Source organism: Podarcis melisellensis (assembly GCF_964234715.1).
Source record: "Podarcis melisellensis genome assembly, chromosome: 3".
Lineage (NCBI taxonomy): Eukaryota > Metazoa > Chordata > Lepidosauria > Squamata > Lacertidae > Podarcis > Podarcis melisellensis.
Window position 1 is genome coordinate 78762643 of NC_138530.1, and position 12866 is coordinate 78775508.

Consider the following 12866-nt stretch of genomic DNA (forward strand, 5'->3'; position numbering starts at 1 on the left):
AAGCACCTCCGGGTGCAAGTAGATAAATAGGGACCGCTTACCAGCGGGAAGGTAAACGGCGTTTCCGTGTGCGGCTCTGGCTCTCCAGAGCAGCGATGTCACACTGGCCATGTGACCCGGAAGTGTCTCCGGACAGCGCTGGCCCCTGGCCTCTTAAGTGAGATGGGCGCACAACCCCAGAGTCTGGCAAGACTGGCCCATACGGGCAGGGGTACCTTTACCTTTACCTTTATGGATAGCACCTTCCACAGAGACAAGCATACTGCTAATCCCCTAAATTTGTTAGTATGTTCAGCTATATGTGACAGATGAACGTTATATCTGCTATTAGCAGAAGAGATGAGATCTTGCAATGCAATATGAAATTAAAAGTTCTGTTCCTTTGTGTTGTTGATTACTTTTAAGCTTTAGAAGGCGACTGCCAGAAGCACTGATTGTCTTTCATTTTGCAGCTTTTGGTTGTACTGGACAGAATCCGTAGTTTCCCGCTCTCCAGTCCCCTTTCGAAGTTCCTGAATGGCTTGGAAATTCTGCTGGCCAAGTCCCAGGTAAGAAATCAGGGGGCAAGTGGTTGTTTGTGTGTAGCCAGAAAGGTGAGAAGAAGTTAAGAAACTTCTGTAATACACCTGATTTTTAGTAGTATAGGAAACACCAAATTTACTAATAAAGGAAACTTATTTGTTGAATGAAAGTGATTGCATTTTTAAATTTAAAGGTGTAGATAGTGGACAAGCAAATCAACTTTTTTTATCAACGTTGAAATGTATAATTTCAGTTTTTGTCTGAAAGGCATCTTTTCCTTTTCTAGGATTGGGAGGAGAATGCTAGTCGAGCTGTCTCTCTTAGGAAACATCTGGATTTGGTCATTCAGCTGATCATCCAGTGGCGTAAACTGGAACTGAAGTACGTACTGTCAGTTCCCTTTGTGCTGAGTATTTTCAAGTGTAAATGACCGGGGTGGGGGGGACAAGCCAGATCAGGGGTTTGCTCACAGCATCTGGAGCAAGCTCAGAAATTGAAGGGAGAGATGTGGAGTTTCATTCGTCTACACAGCTTCTTGCTACATTCCAGCATGTCTTCTATTTCCTACCTTCTAGATCCCTGTGGGTTTGGTTTTTTTGTATTTTTCTTCAGTCCTTAGCCAAAGAAGAATCCCTGTTCTTTCAAATATAGATAACCTAGCAGCTTATGCAAAATAAATGTGCTACATTCACTTCCTTGCATATCTGATTATTTACTAATGCAGATGTTTTTAAGTATTCATATTTCAGAACTGATGTTAGTGCAGAGCAAAAATAACAGCCTTACCTGTACTGTAAAAATAGTTGTCGTAAAAATTGGGCTGCTTTCTAAGAAACGTGTACCCATTGATCTAAAAGCAAGCCTGGGTGGGTGGTGATAGGGCTCCTAGATTTAATGTTCATTAATAGGTCTTTTTTTCCCCACTTGCATTGACAGCTGTTGGTCTGTTAGTCTGGACAACACAAGGAAACACCACACAGAAAAGTCAATGAAACACTGGTTTTCAATCTATCAGATGATTGAGAAATATAGGCAAGAACAGACACAGAAGAAAACTGAAGGTAACTATTGATAAAAGAGTGGTAAAAGAAATGCATGCTGTTACTAGAAGTGCATACACTCAAGGATACACATTTCTATAAACTGATAAAAATACAAATGGTATATGATCTATATCTGCATTCGCAATTCTCTATTACATGTCCAATAGCCAAGTTTAAAGCTTCTTTCAATATGTAGCATATTGGAGAAATCAAGTATTCTTCCATCTTGATTCTCAAGCCACTTAACAGGCAAATCTTGTAACTGCCTATATTATTGAAATGTTGAGCAGTCCAACTGTGTGTTGCTGTTCACAAGAGCTGTGAAAAACCACATTAGCCCACAATGCTGCTGACTTCAGAAACCATGGTTCTGTAAACAGGGCACACAAATCTTGGCTTGTTTTAAACCAGATTAACGTCCCAAGTGGGCAACTCTAGCTGAAAACAACCCAGTATAGACCAAGCACCTGTTATCAGTGCCAAAAAAAAATCTTTTATGAAGTAGGCAAGATCACATCTGAGCAGGACGTACGCCTTTATTGTCTGTCTGGTGGACTCTATAAAACCTTTTCCTTTAATGTGAAGTGAACTGTTAGTAAAGATACTATTGCATTAGATGAATAGTATGATGCCATCTTGTCCTCCCCCCCCCCCTTTCTTCCCTACAATCCCAACTTCATGAAATGGATAGATGTGAATTTAAAAGCACTGCTCGGCACACTGCAGGCTTTCATAGAAGGGTCAACATTGGGGGAGTTTGACACACGGCTTCAGATGCTGCTGGAATTCCACTGCCACGTCTTGCTGATGCCACAGGTGGAAGGAAATGGTAGGTGAAATGGGCCAAAGCCAGACGCCAGACTTGTGGGGTGTACTTTAGCTCCACCAGGTAGCGCTGGGTGGTGAATGCATGCACACACAGAATTAAAGAGAGCAGGGTGGCTCTGAGCATGTGCTCAGCTTTCCTTGATCTCAGCTGCCTGCTTTGGGAGCAGGAGAGCTTGCTGTTGTTGCTGTTGTTAAACAGTTTGCCAAGGGTTTTTGTCTCAAGCCAGTCTACTGTGGATCAGCTGGAGATCTACCAGCAGATCCAGATCTGCCTTCTGCCTACCTTTCTTTTCTTTATTGCACGCAGTTGAATTATTATTCCTAACATTTAATAGAGCTCAGCTAAATTTTCCAGTTATTATTATTTTACATCGAAAGTTTTCTCCGAAAGATACTGGCAAAATTACAGTGTGGTGTATTCAACCCAATTCTCCCCTGTAGCTTGCCAAAAGACAAAGTAGATTATTCTATGCAAAGCACTGAATGGAAGATTAAAAGTTTTTCCACACCTCTTTGCTTGTCTTCCCCTTGCAAAATTGCCTGAAGGAATCTCTTGATTGGAATGGGGCGTTGAACATATTTTCATTATTAATTTATTAATTTTTTACCCTGACCTTCCTCCTAAAGGAACCTAGGGAAGCAAACAACAAGGCAGCAATACAGTAGAATTAAAAAAATAAACAACTTCTTGAAACTTTTACAGATTTAATAAAAGAGAGATGCTGTTTCAGTCAGAACTACCATGTCCTTGAAGATCCCTAAATCCTCAGGTGCGGACGAAGATGCATTTTTGTATGAAACCCATTCTCTCTTTTTCAGACATGCTGTGCAATGTATTATGGAATCTCTACAATTATTATAAGCAGTTTTCAGAATGTGTCCAAACCAGGCTGACTGAACTTCGGCATCCGATAGAAAAAGAATTGAAGGTGAGAACAAGATTTCTTGGTGTAATAGTATTCTCTGGTTGTTGGAAGTAAAGCTAGTTCAAATAAATAGCTAGGTCCTACCCTGCTTTTTAAGTACATCTCTTCAAACCAGAAGCACATGTCCTCTCAGCAATTCTTCATTCTGTTTAAAATAAACATCATAGTTTATTGAATTGAATATTTTTCAGGAATTTGTAAAAATCTCTAAGTGGAATGATGTCAGCTTTTGGGCTATAAAACAGTCTGTGGAGAAGACACATAGGTAAGTATGAAATTTTGATGAGATATTGGGCATTTGGGCATCAGGAGGATTATATCAGTTATCGGCCCAGAGACGGGGGGCTTGAAACATGTCCTCTGGGGACTGCTCTCCTCTTTCCTCTCCTCTTACTTTTTTCCTTAAACCCCACGCTGAGAATGGTTAAGGGGAGGGTAAATGCAAATAAGTCAGTAGTGGGAGAACGAAATTATACACCTGAGTCATTGTCCCAAGATTCTGTCCACTATGAGATTGCAGAGCCAGTCATTGACAGTATGAATCTTAGCTACCAATATAGAGTTAAATTTTGCTTGGGTTAAAGTATCTGTCTGACTGGCCTGCATGTGTCAAATATCTTCTTTTGACACTCACATAGCATAGTGGTGACTGAGGATATACTGCTTTGCCATAACTGCATTGAATACCTTAATATGCATACACTCAAAGTGGATTTTTAACTTTTTAAATCCCCTTTAACCATGTTGCCGTGGAGCTTGAGCTCTCACCCATATTGATGGTCCTTGTTTTCATCCCTGTCTTTTCCTGGGTTTTAGGACACTTTTCAAGTTTATGAAGAAATTTGAAGCTGCTCTCAATGAACCCTGCCGTTCTGCCTTGGTGGAAACAGCAAAAGAAGAGCAACTTGCTTCTTTGCAGGAAGCAGAGACATTGGGCAACCAAGAAACTAAAATTCAGAGCCTGAACAACATATTAAGAAAAAAACTGACTGCTAGGTCCCATTCTGCTCAGGTACCTGGAGTTCTCATTTGCGTTCAGATGGAATGGTAGACATTCTTAACCTGAGTGCTGGATTCCCTTTCTGCGTATTGGAACACTCTTAGTTGTAACCGTGATATGACAAAATGTTTGAAATGATAACAGCGAAACAGGAACGTAAACTTTGTTCTCAGTGCCGTCCTAGTGTTTCATTGAGAGGTGACCAAATGTGTGTTTTTCCCTGATGGACACAGTAGCCAATCCCAGAGGGGTTACATCACACCCTACTAGGCTAGACAGGAAAACTCTTTTGCAAATCGGTAGGCTGTATCCTCCCCTAACTTTTTCAAGTTTATTTTGCTTACCGAGACTAGCAGAAGTCCTTTCTCCTCCATCCTGTGCTTTGACTTTCCCCCTACCTCCGAGCTTGCACTTCTTTTTTTCTCCCTCTCTTCAGGGCAGCCCAAGATTACAAAATAGAGGCAGCCTTCTTGCAGAGGGTTCTGCAGACTGCTTTCTTTTCTGGTCATTGGGTACTTCCTGAGAAGGATCTTTTTCTGATGAGTGAGAGGACCACGCCCTGCATGCATTCTTAGGCTGCTGATGGCTGCATTGCCTCTCTTCCTTATTCATCTGTCTGTTATCTGCATAACTGGAAAGGTGACAAAAGTCCTGGTTGCTATTTTTTTATTTTTTTTATACTTATCAGTTAGGACTCCAAGGCTTCCAGGGACATCCTTTCAAGCTTCTCTGTGAAATGGAAACTGGAGAAGCTCTTGGAAGGGGGTGTGGCTGCATTCAAGTTTGCAGTAGAATTTTCCTGTCTAGGCTAGTAGGATGCGACATAACCCTCTGTGGCTGACTTCTGTCATCTCACAGTAAGTACCCAGTGACTCAGTAATATGGCTGTTATTATAGCCAAGACTACAGGTACGTGTAAGCCAGCATTTCCTTCTTCAGTAGTGACCAGCCAGACTCCTTGGGAAGCTGACCAAAGGGCCCAATGGTTACCCTGCGTTAGGTTTGAAGTCCCATTCTTCACTCTCTAGGCTAGTTGGTACTGATAGGGCCCGTAAGTCTTACCAGAAGCACAAGGATTTCAATCACCTGGACTTTTGCCTGTTGTGAACGTTTCCCCCGCAGGCTGCTCACTTAGAGGATATCCAGGGAGACATTTTTCACCCAGAGTCCCTTCAGGGCCGCTTACCCAAACTTACGAAGCGGATGGAGAAGATCTGTACATCTCTAGTGAAGAACAACTCGTTCTTGGATCTGGTGGAGAGCCTTGACAATTTCACAGGTAACACTTTTATTACAGTGTAACATTCAACAGGAAGGTAATTTGTTTTTCTTAAGAATTGATGGGTTTGAGTAGACGTGCTGAAATTAATAGATTGACAGATTGCTTTCTGCTGCGCTCCTCCTTTTTACAGGTGACATAATTTCCTCTTCCCTTGAGCTGCAGCATATGTCTGTAAATCCAACTGCAGACAAGGAAAAGCAGAAGTCCGAGGCCAAACATTTACTCGTGCAGAAGCAGAGGGCCCTAACAGAGCTCTTTAAAAACCTGGCTAATACAGGTAAGAGGAACTGGAACTACTACTCTTTGGAGACAACAAACAAAAAATAAGCAGTAGTAACCCCAACTCCCACCCCTCAAACTAGCAAAATGCCATGTGAGTGTGTTTGGCACTGCCCATGATTTACCTCCATAGGCACATGTATAGTGTACCAAATGATAATAGCTGGGAGGTAGGTAGTACAATTGGGTTAGAATGAATACTAATTGGAAATGTGGAATGAATTTTTACTGTATTGCTCTACACACACACACACACTAATGCACAGCTTTGTAGCCATGCACACAGAAAGGATAGGGTCCAGAACGTTTTCATTATTTATTTATTGCATTTATATCCCACCTTTCTATCCAAGGAGCTCAAGGTGGCATACGTGGTCCCCCACCCTCTTCATTTAATACTCAGAAGAACCCTGTGGTGTAGGTTAGGCTGAGAGGCAGTGCCTGGCCCAAGGTCCCCTGGTGAGCTTTGTGGCCCAGTGGGGATCTGAATCCTGGTCTTCACACTAGCTCTGAAAGCAATTCCTGCTGGTTAGTTATAGCCGGTTGTTTTCTTTGCTCCTTTCAACCACTAAAGCTAAATTCTCAGAATCATCTGTATCAGCCATCATCACTTAGGTGTTGGAGAGGAAAAGGCATGACTGAATGGACTCACTAAAAAGAACTTCCATGTTGTTTATTTCAAGTCTCAAAAAGAAAAATTGAAGTTAGATGTATTTTAAATATCTTCCCAGGGTTGTCATATCGCAAAGGCCTTGCTTGGTCTCGTTCAAAAACTTCCCAGGACCTGCTTTTCCTTCACCCGTTGGATTTGAGCAGTGCATTAGCCTTGGTTAACTGCACACAGAAACTGGACGCAACGTATGTATTTTCTGTTTCCGCAGCTACAGTTTTGACCTCCAAAAGTATCTAATTGGGGTTTTTCAATCCAATAGTACCGTTACCTCATCTGTTTATTGGTGTGCCACTTTTCCACAGAAATTGTGCCCGAAGTAGCTCACAACATAACAGATGCACAATATTTGTTATGCACCTATTAGAAACCTTTATAAATAATCAGAACTAATAAGGACGAAAAAATCAATGCACATAACATTGCACAACAACAATGCAAATAAATTAGGTTATCCTAAAAACCTAAAGAAATAGAAAAGTAACTGTTGTGTGGGAGACTTGAACCATTTAGCCCTGTTAAGAGTTGTGGCTTCCCTCCTGTTAGTAGTGGGAAGAAAGCCGCCATTTGTGCCAGTGGCTGCTTTCTTCCCCTTGCAAACAGCAGACATAGAGGGGATCCCGATTCTGATCAGGACCATGGGGTGGGGGGCAAATACATACTCCATCTTTGAGCCCTCCCTCCCACCAGCTGCAAAGGAAAATCAGCTCTGCAAAGGTGACAAATGGTGAATCTAGTTTGGCCCTTGGTTCGTTCGGTTTTCATTTTAAGGAGCGACTTGCAAATTGTGTAACGTGATATTTTCTGGAACCAGCAGAGCAAAAACATCCGGATATTGCCTTAAGTAAAAACGCATTACAGCGTCGGGAGTATCAGTTACCAAACTGATACCTTAAGCAGGCAATGTAAAGCCGGTTAAGACTGCCTAAAAGCATGGGTAAGCCGAACTGATGCACGTTTTGTGTTTGTGTGGTCGTAGAAAGGCTTTGAAATTGCTTATTTATTTATTTTTGTCTCGGATGAACAAAAGTCTTACGCTTTCCAGGTTGCTCTCTGAGATCTCTTCGTCCTGGGATGGTTGCCAGAAATACTTCTATCAGTCTCTCGCACGCCACTGTGGGCTTCAGACAGCATTATTGGCACCTTCAAAGGTAAACACTAGCTTCAGTACTAGAGATTTCTTTCAAATCTTCTCCTTTTAAAAGCTTTGAATAGGCAAGACAGGATCATTCATCATCTAAACATTTGGCTTTTTATTCCGAATCAACATAGTTTTTTTCTCAGTCATGTTTATACCTGCCTACATTGTAGTTGTTGAGGAGATAAATAGAGGTAAACTACCAGTAAATCTACCTAGACTTGTCACTTATGTATCATATTTCTTTTCAAATGTACCCAGTTGCAAACCTTGACATATTCAGAAATCCTTGGCAAGTCACTAAATTGTAGGATTGTGTCAGGTTCACTTTCCAATTTCATATACAGTGATACCTTGGTTTTTGAATGTCTCTTTTGATGAACATTTCGGTTTTCGAACATCGTAAACCTGGAAGTAAATGCTTTGGTTTTCAAACACGTCTTGGAAGTCGAATATGCCACGCGGCTTCCGCTGAGTGCAAGATCCTGAGACCTCACTGTTGGCAATGAGTTTTCAGTTTTTGAATGTTTCAGAAGTCTTCCAGAGCGAATTACGTTCAAAAAACGAGGTACCACTGTAAACCTTGGAGAAAGTGGAGGTGACATTGATGTAAAATAAAAATGGTAGCATATAAACTAGCTGATCAGAGGACAAGCATTTCACCTACCTAGGCATTTACTGACAGCTCTAGTCCTCATAGCATAAAAAGGACACATCCTACTAACAGATGAATTGCTGCTGTTGCTGCTGCTGCTATCGTTATCTATTCAATTTGTATACCGCCCTTCACAGGGTGGTTCACAACATAAAAATACATTGCGTGAGAGCACAACATAAACACCAGTTATGAGTAAAATGCCTAGGTGCTTAGTAGCATCTTCATGTGGCTAAAGGTTGATAGAGCATTCCACAGCTGGAATGTTGTGGGGATCCTGCTATCCTCCCTGATTTAGCACATTCAGTCCTGATCATCCACAGCTCTTAAAACTGTCATTAAAGTTGCTGCGATAGGAATTTGTTTTCAAAGCACGTTTGTGCTATTTTGATCTTTTTATGCATAGGCTTTCAAATCTGGTTTTCTGGGTATGTTAATTGCCTGAAAATTGTCCAAAGGCTGTAATCCAGTGCACATTTACCTGGGCATAAGCACCTTTGAATATAGCGGGAGTTAGTTTTGAGTGAACAAGCATAATGTTAGATGGGGCTGCACAGTAGTTTGTGTGCCTTCCATGCATCTTTCATTGTCAAGGCGTAGGCAGAGTTCCATGGATTTGGCTAGTAGCAGTGGGGCGGGGGGGGGCACATTATTATGGCAACCGTTACACAGGAGTGAAAAGTGCTACATTGTCACACTGCAGGAAATTGGACTGGGCACCGTTGAGCGATGCAAAGGATTCACAGCACACCTTATGAAGATGCTTGTCAAGCAGAGGAGCTCCCTCACCGCCTTGACTGAGCAGTGGATTATCCTGAGGTATTTGGACTTTGGTTTTCTGTGTACTTCTTTAGCTCATTTGAGAAAGGAAAGCATTCTGACTCAAAAAAGAGAGAGGCAGACTGTATACTTCAATAATAGTGCAAAACGTAAACCCTCAGTACATTTCTACCCACATTCTCTATCCTCTGTTCATACAAGGAAGAGGCATTGCCAGATAAATAAATAAACTTTCCACAAAAGCTGCAGCGTTTGGAAATTGCCGTGATCCACTATATACTGACTGAGGTGTACCGATAGTATTATTATAAGCAGATCTCTTAACCTTGTAAATTTCCTACAGGAACCTTCTGAGCTGCGTGCAGGAGATTGATGCCCGGTTAAACCCTGCCTGTGAATATGAAGTGGCGTTTCCTCCTCAAGACGGTGTTCAACAGTGGACCGATAGACTGCAATACCTTTCAATGCAGTGTGTGGTGGTCCTGGAGCAGCTGTCCTGGTTTATGGAGTGCTGTCCAAAAGACCAGTCCTTGAATGCTTCCAGGGCAGAGACTGAAGCAACTGAACTGAATTCCCCTTGTGTTCTGAAGTCCATGCCTGGTTTTAACCCTCCAGAGCTACAATATTCCACTCCCATAGCTGCAGATCAGCTGCCCGCTGGATGCAAGATGCGAAAGCACGACCCGTTGTTTCAGAAGCTGATTTCAGACGTGAAAGAGATGCTGCTGGAGGTTAAGGCAGTAAAATCGGATGTGGACAGAATCAGACAACTGTCTTGTGAGACACTCTTCCATTCCTGGTAAGTAAAGTACTATGGGGAGAAAACAGTTTCACTCCTGCAGCCTTCATGCACCCTAATATGTAAGACTGTGACTTTATTGACTGCATTGTTCAAAATGGGGCCTGCAGTCAGCCCCCATTATATCCCAAATAAATGATTGGTGCTGCTGAAGTTGGTGGCCCAGCCATGGAGGCACGAAACAGTCCTCTACACTGCCGAATATCAAGACATATGCTGTATCTAAGCTTAAGTGCCTTGGGGAAGAGTTATGCCTGCACTTTTGGAGGAAGTGCACAGAGGAAGCTTAGCACTCCTTGACTGGGTGATACGCCCCTTGCATTTCAGAGGACATAATCAAAAGCATTAACTGTGCTTCAGCATTGCATATGAACTAGGCCACTGTGAGTTTAGAAATTCTAGTAATTTGCAGAGACATGTGTGTCTATAAACTGCTATTCCTAAACAAATAATAAACTTCATTGGACTAAATAATTCTTGGAAACCCAGACAACTGTTAGGCCAGTTAGGGACTCTTCTCACCTACCATCTTAATGCTTATGTCTTGTTTCTGTATTTGTTCCAGTGGTTATCCTATTATTATTATTATTATTATCATCATCATCATCATCATCATCATCATTATTATTATTAGAATTTATATGCCCAGAGGTTTCAGGGTAAAACCACAAAATACATAATCAAAATAAAAGCAACAATCCAATAACCTCCTTTTCTTTTACATTTGTATTTTAATATAATTTGAATTAACTGAAATGCTCAATAAGTAACACTTATAATAGTACAATAATAATAATTTATTATTTATACCCAGCCACTCTGGGCAGTGTCCAACAAAATATTAAAATACAATAGTCTATTAAAAATTTAATGCTTCCCTAAACAGGGCTGCCTTCAGATGTCTTCTAAAAGTCTGATAGTTGTTTTTCTCTTTGACATCAGGTGGGAGGGCGTTCCACAGGGTGGGTGCCACTACCGAGAAGGCCCTCTGCCTGGTTCCCTGTAACTTCGCTTCTCGCAGTGAGGAAACTGCCAGAAGGCCCTCGGCGCTGGACCTCAGTGTCCAGGCAGAACGATGGGGGTGGAGACGCTCCTTCAGATATACTGGACCGAGGCCGTTTAGGGCTTTAAAGATCAGCACCAACTGAATTGTGCTCGGAAACATACTGGGAGCCAATGTAGGTCTTTCAAGACCGGTGTTATATGGTCTCGGCAGCCGCCCCCAGTCACCAGTCTGGCTGCCGCATTCTGGATTAGTTGTAATTTCCAGGTCACCTTCAAAGGTAACCCCACATAGAGCACATTGCAGTAGTCCAAGCGAGAGATAACTAGAGCATGCACCACTCTGATGAGACAGTGGGCAGATAGGGTCTCAGCCTGCGTACCAGATGGAGCTGGTAAACAGCTGCCCTGGACACTGAATTGACCTGTGCCTCCATGGACAGCCGTGAGTCCAAAATGACTCCCAGCTGCGCACCTGGTCCTTCATGGGCACAGTTACCCCATTCAGGACCTGGGAGTCCTCCACACCTGCCCACCTCCTTTCCCCAAAAATAGTACTTCTGTCTTGTCAGGATTCAACCTCAATCTGTTAGCCGCCATCCATCCTCCAACTTGTACAGAATCAAAAAATAACAAATCTGCAACTTCCAGTAAAGTGTGTGGTTTAAACAGTGTAGTGCCTCTTTGTATCATAGAACATTTTTTAAGGGTGGAGGTACAGGCTAAAGAAACTGAAGGAAATCTGCAGGACTACCTTATGCAAGCTGAATTTCCTTTTCCATTCATGTAAGACACTTCCAAACCTTCTGGTAAAACCATAGATGTTATGTTTTTAGTATCACAATTGAGTCTTAGCTTGTTTTTCTGATTACCAGTAAGTCCAACAGAAGCGATGTTTTGTGTTAACCCCAGACCCACTCTTTCTCAAAAGCAAATGTGCAGGCTAAAAGGTGGCTCGTTAAAGTGAGCTGTGATTACTTTTGTCTTACAGGAAAAGCTTTGAAGTGTGCTCTTCAGGAATAGAATGTTTGCTGAAGGTTTCAACCCAACTGCAAGATATAGAGTCTTTCTTTGTCCTACCTGAGATGGAAGCCAATCAAGTTTCAACACGGATGGCGTTAATCAGAAGTCTTGTGTACATCCAAGGAGAAATTAATAGAAGTGTGGATGACTTTGCCATTTGGAAGACACAGCTCTTCAGTTCAATTTCACACTGTAATGGTAAAGACATGTTCCTTTTAATCTTTCAACCAATAAAGCAGTTGATTTAAGTATTATTCTGTTTTCTCCTTTGGATATTTGCATCTGTGGCTAAGGGCAGTAAAATTAGATCATGATTTTGTTAGGATCCTAAGCATGCTTACTGAGAACCAAGTCTTGCAGAGTTCAAGAGACGGTCCTATGTAAGTGTACAGAGAGTATTGAAGCATTCAAAATAATGTTCAACGTTTTGTTTAATGTAGCATGTCAAAATCCTAGCAGCTGTACTTTGGTGGGAGTTGGTGTTTTGTTTATTTCTTGCAAGTTGTTGTTGGATACTTCCTGGGACCTCTGTTCCTAGTATCTGATGCTACAAAGCTTGTTTTCTCATTAAAAGTTGGACATTTGTTTTCATGCCGCTGCATGTCTTTAGCCGAGTCTTGTTAATGCATTATGAAATGAGCTGGAATAAGTATAGCAGTGGCAACATTGCAAGGGGATTAAGGATTCATTGATTTGACCTGACTTGACTTGGGGAAAATCCTAGCAGCAGCACTGCCTGAAAATTCAGTCTCATTTCTGGGCCAAGGGCTGGTGAGAGGCTAAGAGGCAATATTATTTGCACTATCTTCCACTTTCAAGGCAGATGTCAGACTTTTGTTCTGTGAGATAACTGCGGCAAAGCATATATACTTGTTGGAGTAATGGAGTATATCAAATTTTAAATTAGGCGGGGAACTGG

At 41.9% G+C, this 12866-nt stretch overlaps 1 protein-coding gene across 2 annotated transcripts in view; it reads left to right on the forward strand.

Annotated features, from left to right (window-relative positions):
* MDN1 (midasin AAA ATPase 1) overlaps positions 1 to 12866 on the forward strand; it is an 88755-nt gene that overhangs the window by 56598 nt on the left and 19291 nt on the right. For both annotated transcript variants that reach the window (XM_081905542.1, XM_081905543.1), the window contains exons 67-80: positions 453 to 548; positions 809 to 903; positions 1459 to 1583; positions 2257 to 2394; positions 3213 to 3322; positions 3511 to 3584; positions 4136 to 4331; positions 5442 to 5598; positions 5732 to 5878; positions 6612 to 6738; positions 7596 to 7701; positions 9047 to 9162; positions 9467 to 9922; positions 11916 to 12145. In XM_081905542.1, coding sequence (XP_081761668.1) covers positions 453 to 548; positions 809 to 903; positions 1459 to 1583; positions 2257 to 2394; positions 3213 to 3322; positions 3511 to 3584; positions 4136 to 4331; positions 5442 to 5598; positions 5732 to 5878; positions 6612 to 6738; positions 7596 to 7701; positions 9047 to 9162; positions 9467 to 9922; positions 11916 to 12145 — 2173 coding nt within the window. The remainder of the gene's footprint in view (positions 1 to 452; positions 549 to 808; positions 904 to 1458; positions 1584 to 2256; positions 2395 to 3212; positions 3323 to 3510; positions 3585 to 4135; positions 4332 to 5441; positions 5599 to 5731; positions 5879 to 6611; positions 6739 to 7595; positions 7702 to 9046; positions 9163 to 9466; positions 9923 to 11915; positions 12146 to 12866) is intronic.